Source organism: Physella acuta, unplaced genomic scaffold (genome assembly GCF_028476545.2).
Source record: "Physella acuta isolate Inbredline_101_S28 unplaced genomic scaffold, ASM2847654v3 ptg001231l, whole genome shotgun sequence".
In the NCBI taxonomy this organism is placed as follows: Eukaryota; Metazoa; Mollusca; class Gastropoda; family Physidae; genus Physella; species Physella acuta.
The window spans coordinates 413,235-422,685 of NW_026732747.1; the positions used below are offsets into that span (position 1 = coordinate 413,235).

At 36.6% G+C, this 9,451-nt stretch overlaps 1 protein-coding gene across 1 annotated transcript; it reads left to right on the forward strand.

Moving 5' to 3' along the window:
* Positions 1-464: 464 nt before the first annotated feature.
* On the forward strand, positions 465-9,074 carry LOC131957295 (uncharacterized). The gene is made up of 6 exons (XM_059322021.1): positions 465-588; positions 3,460-3,523; positions 3,992-4,200; positions 5,799-6,015; positions 6,339-6,431; positions 8,447-9,074. Exons 2-6 carry the CDS (start codon positions 3,469-3,471, stop codon positions 8,512-8,514), a joined length of 642 nt encoding a protein of 213 aa, XP_059178004.1. The 5' UTR covers positions 465-588; positions 3,460-3,468; the 3' UTR covers positions 8,515-9,074.
* Positions 9,075-9,451: the final 377 nt, after the last annotated feature.

A 9,451-nucleotide genomic window follows, 5' to 3' on the forward strand; every position in this document is an offset into this window, starting at 1 on the left:
GCAGTGGCGTAAGCAGGGGGGGGGGGGTTAGGGGGGTCATAACCCCCCATAGACCCCTCGGTATATATATAAAAAGTAAGAGGGGGGGGGTGCAAATCGAAAGTTTGATGGGGGGGGGTGCAAATCGAAAGTTTGAGGGGGGGTGTGCAAATCGAAAGTTTGAGTGGGGGGGGGGGTGCAAATCGAAAGTTTGAGGGGGGTGCAAATCGAAAGTTTGTCCCCAGGTAAAAATTGGAACCCCCCCCCCCCCTTGAGACGATCCTGGCTACGCCACTGCTCACATGTAACGGAGCAGACAAACAAAAGAAAAAAAATACAAAATTCTCACTTTTAGTAGCCTAGTGTAGGCCTATAGATAGATAGATAAAACATTTTTATGATTTTATGAAATTTATTTTATGCCACTTTTTATGAATCGTTCGTTCGCGCGTCATTTAGCACTAAAACTAAACGTATGCGCACTGTAAACATTGCTTAAACCAAGAGCAGTTTAATTTTTTAACGTCATTTTGCACTATAGCTAGCGTATGCGTACTGCAAACATCACTTAAGACATAGATCTATGAGGATAAACTTAAAGCATATGAAGTAAGAAATATTATTAATTAGAATTTGCATTCGTATATTAATTTTATTAATACATCTGTAAACTAACTCAAAACTTGGTCTAGATCTACTTTATATAGACTATGTACCTATGTCTTTGTGGAGGGAAACCCGATTAAATTAGTTGCCATGGACCAAAACGTCTTTTTTGACAATCTTGCCTTTTGTGTATCCATGAAAGAACTGAGCAATTTTTCTTTTCGTCAATTTCCGTCTAATATATTAATTGAACTCTGTCAACGTATAATATGTAAAACTATTTCTATTAGGATGAACAAAAACGAATTTCTAAAACGCTAAAAAACTGCTAAACTTAAGTTTCTAATATCACTTTTTTAAAGAAGAAAGAGTGTAATGACATTATCTGAACCCCAAGCCCCTTTCACTGCCCCAACACACATCGTCAAAAAAATAAATAATAAACCGTTCAATATCCTCGCACCGCAACCGCAACCGAAACCGCAACCGCAACCGCAACCGCAACCGCAACCTGAACCTGAACCTGAACCTGAACCTGAACCTGAACCTGAACCTGAACCTGAACCTGAACCTGAACCTGAACCTGAACATGAACCTGAACCTGAACCTGAACCTGAACCTGAACCTGAACCTGAACCTGAACCTGAACCTGAACCTGAACCTGAACCTGAACCTGAACCTGAACCTGAACCTGAACCTGAACCTGAACCTGAACCTGAACCTGAACCTGAACCTGAACCTGAACCTGAAACTGAGCCTGAGCCTGAGCCTGAGCCTGAGCCTGAGCCTGAACCTGAACCTGAACCTGAACCTGAACCTGAACCTGAACCTGAGCCTGAGCCTGAGCCTGAACCTGAACCTGAACCTGAACCTGAACCTGAACCTGAACCTGAACCTGAACCTGAACCTGAACCTGAACCTGAACCTGAACCTGAACCTGAACCTGAACCTGAACCTGAACCTGAACCTTAACCCAAACCCAAACCCTTACCCTAACCCTAACCCTAACCCTAACCCTAACCCTAACCCTAACCTCAACCCTAACCTTAACCCTAACTTAACCTTAACCTTAACCTTAACCTTAACCTTAACCTTAACCTTAACCTTAACCTTAACCTTAACCTTAACCTTAACCTTAACCTTAACCTTAACCTTAACCTTAACCTTAACCTTAACCTTAACCTTAACCTTAACCTTAACCTTAACCTTAACCTTAACCTTAACCTTAACCTTAACCTTAACCTTAACCTTAACCTTAACCTTAACCTTAACCTTAACCTTAACCTTAACCTTAACCTTAACCTGAACCTGAACCTGAACCTGAACCTGAACCTGAACCTGAACCTGAACCTGAACCTGAACCTGAACCTGAACATGAACCTGAACCTGAACCTGAACCTTAACCCAAACCCAAACCCTTACCCTAACCCTAACCCTAACCCTATACCTAACCCTAACCCTAACCCTAACCCTAACCCTAACCCTAACCCTAACCTCAACCCTAACCTTAACCCTAACTTAACCTTAACCTTAACCTTAACCTTAACCTTAACCTTAACCTTAACCTTAACCTTAACCTTAACCTTAACCTTAACCTTAACCTTAACCTTAACCTTAACCTTAACCTTAACCTTAACCTTAACCTTAACCTTAACCTTAACCTTAACCTTAACCTTAACCTTAACCTGAACCTGAACCTGAACCTGAACCTGAACCTGAACCTGAACCTGAACCTGAACCTGAACCTGAACCTGAACCTGAACCTGAACCTGAACCTGAACCTGAACCTGAACCTGAACCTGAACCTGAACCTGAACCTGAACCTGAACCTGAACCTGAACCTGAACCTGAACCTGAACCTGAACCTGAACCTGATTCTGAGCCTGAGCCTGAGCCTGAGCCTGAGCCTGAACCTGAACCTGAACCTGAACCTGAACCTGAACCTGAACCTGAACCTGAACCTGAACCTGAACCTGAACCTGAACCCGAACCCGAACCCGAACCTGAACCTGAACCTCAGCCTGAGCCTGAGCCTGAACCTGAGCCTGAGCCTGAGCCTGAACCTGAACCTGAACCTGAACCTGAACCTGAACCTGAACCTGAACCTGAACCTGAAAATGAACCTGAAAATGAACCTGAAAATGAACCTGAAAATGAACCTGAAAATGAACCTGAACATGAACCTGAAAATGAACCTGAACCTGAACCTGAACCTGAACCTGAACCTGAACCTGAACCTGAACCTGAACCTGAACCTGAACCTGAACCTGAACCTGAACCTGAACCTGAACCTGAACCTGAACCTGAACCTGAACCTGAACCTGAACCTGAACCTGAACCTGAACCTGAACCTGAACCTGAACCTGAACCTGAACCTGAACCTGAACCTGAGCCTGAGCCTGAGCCTGAGCCTGAACCTTAACCTTAACCTGAACCTGAACCTGAACCTGAACCTGAACCTGAACCTGAACCTGAACCTGAACCTGAACCCGAACCCGAACCCAAACCCTTACCCTAACCCTAACCCTATCCCTAACCCTAACCCTAACCCTAACCCTAACCCTAACCCTAACCCTAACCCTAACCCTAACCCTAACCTTAACCCTAACCTTAACCTTAACCTCAACCTCAACCTCAACCTCAACCTCAACCTCAACCTCAACCTCAACCTCAACCTCAATCTCAATCTCAACCTCAACCTTAACCTTAACCTTAACCTTAACCTTAACCTTAACCTTAACCTTAACCTTAACCTTAACCTTAACCTTAACCTTAACCTTAACCTTAACCTTAACCTTAACCTTAAAGAAATACATGCTGTTTTAAAAACTACTTGTGCAGCAGTTTTAAAATGTATGATTTTGATATCAACAGAATCCCACGATGGACAAAGTTTTGGCCATTTTAACACTAGTGTTTTTCGTTGTTTGTCTGCCTGGTAGGTTGACCTGTATTGATAGCTAAAGTAAATGTGATATTTGAATGTGAGATGTATATTAAGACGTCTTACATCTAAGTGTTTCATATCGTTGCTAATATAATGACGTAAAGAAGTAATAGTTATGTAACGATATATTTTACACATAGGTGTTTTCATTTAACTAACTTGAAGCCAATGACGTAAAGAAGTAATAGTTATGTAACGATATATTTTACACATAGGTGTTTTCATTTTACTAACTTGAAGCTAATGTGAAGACTACTTAATTTTATAATTTGATGTATTGCATCGAGGTACATGTACATTATATGTTAAGGTTAATCTAAGGAGTGTTTTACTTCAAAAGAAAACAATAGACTATTTTTAGAACAAGCCTATTGATTTAATTTTACATAGTATGTACTTTGCTGCTGTTTCTATGCATTGCATCTGGTTATAAAATAAATTTTACTCATTTCTTTTCAGACACAATAGTCTGCCAGAAAGGTTTTAATGCCACAATTGAAGGCTATGAGCGAGATTGTGTCAACTATAGTTGCCGCTACACTGGCAGAGTCGTGGCACGTTTTTATGATCCTAATACAAACCCGGACCCCCCCAGGATGGTTTACATCCGATATTGTCCATTAGGCTCGTGGTTTGCTTGCTCAGAAGTGTCTCGCCTTCCTCTATTCGTATGTTTACGTTAATAAAATAATTTTGTGAAATGCTAATAATTAATGCTCTTGTATAAGGATGGAGCAAGGGTCGACCTGATCGTAAGGCAGAGTGTACAGTAGGTTACTTCCTTCCTTATACGGAAACCGGCTCAGAAGGTTGACTTCCATTAGCCGGGCAGGCCTCAGTGTAGCAAACTCCGACCACAAGAGTTCCCCACACATCGGTCGCTACTTCCGTCGGCTTTCACCGGGCTTTCCTTCCCCACCCACCATACGCGGGGCGTCGTCCTACCGCCTGGTACCCAGCTTGATCGTGGGGGGCGTTCGGCCATTCTTTGAACCTAGCGCATACAGCAGTTCTACTCGGCCAGATCAAAAACCTCTAGCTGCTGTTGGCTACCACTAGCCATTCCGCACCGATTAGGGGGGGGGGGGGCGTCATGAGCTTGGTCCGACTGGTGGCACTCTTCCGAAGCCACATGAAGGCCGCAGCTTAAAGTCAAGATATCTGGTTAGGGTCGAGAGCAAACCCTTCTTGGTTCCCGGCAGTCTTGCACCTCTCCTCCCCCACGTTATTATGTAGGGGACTTGGGAGTCCGACGTAACAGGCTCTTCGGAACAGTAGGTTACTAAAAATCTCGGGTTCGAGACCTTTCACTCACTTCGAGATCACAGTAGGTTACTAAAAATCTCGGGTTCGAGACCTTTCACTCACGTCGAGATCACAGGAAAAGGTGAACTATACTGAATCAGGAAACGACAGTTTTGAAAGGGAAAATTATTTTAGAAGGAAAATACATCTCAGCACATTACATATCAGAGCAGGAAATACAACGAGTAGAATTCGCATGACAAATTTTGTAAAGACAAAATACCGCAGGACAAAATACGTCATAAGAAAATATGCAAGGAATAAAATATCACAGGGAAAAAATATCCAAGGAATGAACATTGCAGACACGTTATATCATAGGTCAAGAATGCCACGTAATATTACAATCAGAAAACTCTGACGTTTAAAGTGCCTTCAGCTAATTTTGAAAAGTAGGAATATTGCGTTCTTATAAATTTTGTCTGCTTCAGAGTAGGACACCAGACCAATTTACCAAATAAGGCTATGCTCTAGTTTGTATTACAATGTGAAGTTAACTGCAACCTATTTATGATAATGGGTTGTTAAAAAATGACGTCACACACGTAGGGGGAAGGGAATCAGTAATTTTGTAACGGTGTTTGATGAGGGGTAGGGGAGGGGGGGGGGGGTCAGATGGTGTGACGCCTCACTTCTGCATTAAAAATAAGCAATTTAAAAAAAACAACTTATTTGGCGTTTTAGAAAACTAATTTAGTAAATTGTAATAGATATTGATTTAAATAATCTATGTTGAAAGAGTTTAGACAAGATTTTGGAAAAATATCGATGTTTTAAAAAAGAATCAACTCCAACTTTGAGGGGGGGGGAGGGAGGATTTGTACGCTGAAATGTGACGTCATTCTAAGGGAGGGGGGGGTCTGGCTTTCTGTGACGATTTGTGAGAGAGGAGGTAAAAATCGTGAAAAATTTATGAGTGACCCCTAAAACTAAAACCTGGTTTTATTTTCTTCTTTTTTAGTACTGCTTTGTCTTTATGTATCCATGCCCAAATCGCGACTGCATCAAAGACAAATACCCATGCTACACTGATTATGGAAACCCGGCTCTCATTAAGTTCTACCCTAACCCTATGTATAATGCGTTGTATCATCTTCTGGTAGCAGAAAAAAAGAAGGGGCCGATGGAATTTAGGATTTTACACTCAGGAAACAACATATTCAATTCAACCAAACCGGGTAATTACTTTATATATATATATACATATATATATATATATATATATATATATATATATATATATATATATATATATATATATATATATATATATATATATATATATATATATATATAAGATTAATCACAACTTTATTAGATAATCACTTCCAGGAAGTTTTAGATGCCACTTTTAACAAAAATATAAACATGTTTAAATCTGAAATTTAATTTTGATTTTTTTCTATCATATTAGCCGGAGAACAAGCATCATCGAATTTTAAAAAAGGGCAAAAACTCTTAACATATTATATAAATATCTTTATCTTTATTTTCCTCACAGCTGATTGGAATCCTGTGGTAAACTTTACTCTTGAAGATTACCAAAATATATTATTTGAGAGTTCGACAAACGGTAATGGCAAGAAAAAATCAGGTAGGCATTAAATTATAATCTTGACATTTTGTGAGATTTAAAACGTAGGACTAGTATTTAAAGTGTAAATAATAGGGAATAAATACACTCACACACACACATAATTATATATGTATATATATATATATATATATATATATATATATATATATATATATATATATTATCGGCCATGTATGAAAATCGGAATTCTATATACAGTAATTTTACATTGAAAACAATGCCCAACGTCATATATTAATGAATACGGAACAACCGTTACGTTTTACCGTATTTAAATTTCGAAAACTATTAATACCCCCAATTTATTTGCCTCTGGGAATATTTACGAAAGTTACATTTTTAATTCATTTACTTCTTCTATACTAACGAAATCCAAAATCAAAGATAAGTGGCTAACACTTATGTGCAATAAGGTGGTCAAGTGTCTCTAGACCACAGATCAAAAAGTCTATAGAGTATATACAGTTTATAGTGTACATAAAGTTTATAGAGTACATACAGTTTATAGAGTACAAAAAGTTTATAGAGTACAAAATGTTTATAGAGTACATAAAGTTTATAGAGTACATACAGTTTATAGAGTACAGAAAGTTTATAGAGTACATAAAGTTTATAGAAAACTAAAAAAAACGGGTTAATGCATTTAGGTTAAACTTTATACTGCTGTATCTATTTTTGGTGGCTTTCATATGGATTTATCCCTCTAAACTTTAACACTGGTCATTGCAAATATCCAGTATCGTGCTAAAAATATTAATTAGAAACTGTCATGTTTTGTACCCTAAATATCATAATATTTAATAACTGGTCACAGGTAGATATATAGCCTACACCTGGGTTTACCAATGGGCGCCTAGCTCAGCGCCAGGTATTTACGAGGTGCTTTTTTGTTATATATATATATATATATATATATATATATATATATATATATATATATATATATATATATATATATATATATATATATATATATATATATATATATATATATATATATATATATATATATATATATATATATATATATATATATATATATATATATATATATATATATATACATTACTAGCCGTCGGTACCCGATACACGTGAATTATAGGCCTAAATATTTTAATATTATACTTGTTTGAGAAAAATATTTTATAAAAATGTATTGGTCAAAATGTTAATGCGCTTTACTACACTTTGAACGATATTAGTGACAAAGCTAAGAAATAACTAAATAGCTAAAAATCTGACACATTTAAAATAACATAGACTACCAATACCGATTTAAAAAATTAAAATTAAACTATATACATTATTATTCAACACAAAACTATATTAAATACACACGCTGATTAAGACATTTAAAATTAAAAGACTTAAATAATTTTGTTAAAAAACCCAGCTGTTCATTGGTAGTTATGTTGCTTTTGTCTTTTAAAAACACCTATTTCGGCTGAACATTGGTCTGACCACACTTGCTCTTCATATGCTGAGAAGACAGAAATAGGTGAACTCTACTTCACTTGCCCCGTGTCCCGCCAAGTCACGATAGGCAACATTATTAATTCACATATTTACAAAAATTGAAAAAAATTGAAAAAGAAAAATTAACATTGATATAATGTGTCTCGAACCCGTACCACACGCAAGGTAACTATTACACTATCATATTAGTTATTTGGGAAGTTCCGAATGGATACAAAAATTAATGGTTTAGTTTACATAGCTGCGTAAGAAATATAAGTTACGCAAAAATGCCCTATTGTTTCAAATTAAAGTGTATCCAAAATTAGCCAATTCCATAGCTAAGGAAACAAAAATGAATTTAAAAAATAAAGGCCTGAAATAGTTTAGTATAGAAACTAATTATTGGCATAGATCCTAGATTCTAGATCTAAATAGAGTGTAGATCTAGATCTAGTATCTACGGCTTGCTTAAGTCTAGCTTTTCCGTAGCTCTAGATCTAGATCTATAGGCCTATATATACATATATTTTGTGATTACATTTTTTACACAACAGATTTCTTTGTCGCTGTGTTTGGAGTACTGCCAGCCTATTATCTGGTCTATCAACTTCTTGCTAAATAAGGAAACGTCTTTCAGATCAACTTCTTGCTAAATAAGGAAACGTGTTTCACATCAACTTCTTGCTAAATAAGGAAACGTCTTTCAGATCAACTTCTTGCTAAATAAGGAAACGTGTTTCACATCAACTTCTTGCTAAATAAGGAAACGTGTTTAATATAAACTTCTTACTAAATAAGTTTAAATTTTAATTAGGTGTCAATAGTGAAACAATAGAAGATCGTAAATTAAATTCAAAATGCATTAAATTCAAAATTATTTTAGTCATCATTTGATGAGTGAAACTACCCTAGAATATGTTAGTGAATTAAACTTGAAGAATGTTAAACAGATAGCACAAAAAAAACATCAATAAAACGTTAAGTTTGTTAGGGCTACATTATGGTTATTTAATTTATATGTCGTAACTTTGCACAAAATAATTCAAAATTTTTTTTCTAAAAAAGTAAGATGTTATTTTAAATATTTTTAAAAAAATTGTATGATTATTCAGGACAAACTTGGTATCGTTAATTTTCCATCCAGTTTTATTAATAAAGAATGCTATTATTAAACAATTGCATATATTTATAAAAAAATCTTTTTGTCCAGTGTATCGTTTTTTTTTTACAGTTTGTTCTTATTGGTAACAATGTTACTGAAGAGCTGTTAGGTCATCTAATAACTTTTTGTCTACAGCCAGTGTTCTTAACTCAGTACTTTCGGGATAGAAAGCGAGCGTTCTACCACACCGACCACAATATAGCTAATAACGAGGCCCTGAAAAATTGCTGCTTAATGGGTCTCTAAAAATTTTTGCTCAATTATTCCCTAAAAAATTGCTTAATGGGTCCCTGATACATGTGCTTACAGGGTCCCTAATATATTTGCTTAAATTTCCCTAAATAATTGCTTAATGGTTCCCTAATATAGTTGCTTATTTGTTCCCTGATATAGCTGC

Excerpts from the sequence above, each read along its gene's own strand:
- LOC131957295 (XM_059322021.1), top strand. The coding sequence starts at position 3,469 with ATGGACAAAGTTTTGGCCATTTTAACACTAGTGTTTTTCGTTGTTTGT. Across the intron at positions 3,524-3,991 it reads TTTCGTTGTTTGTCTGCCTG|ACACAATAGTCTGCCAGAAA; the intron begins GTAGGTTGACCT and ends ATTTCTTTTCAG. Across the intron at positions 4,201-5,798 it reads TGTCTCGCCTTCCTCTATTC|TACTGCTTTGTCTTTATGTA; the intron begins GTATGTTTACGT and ends CTTCTTTTTTAG.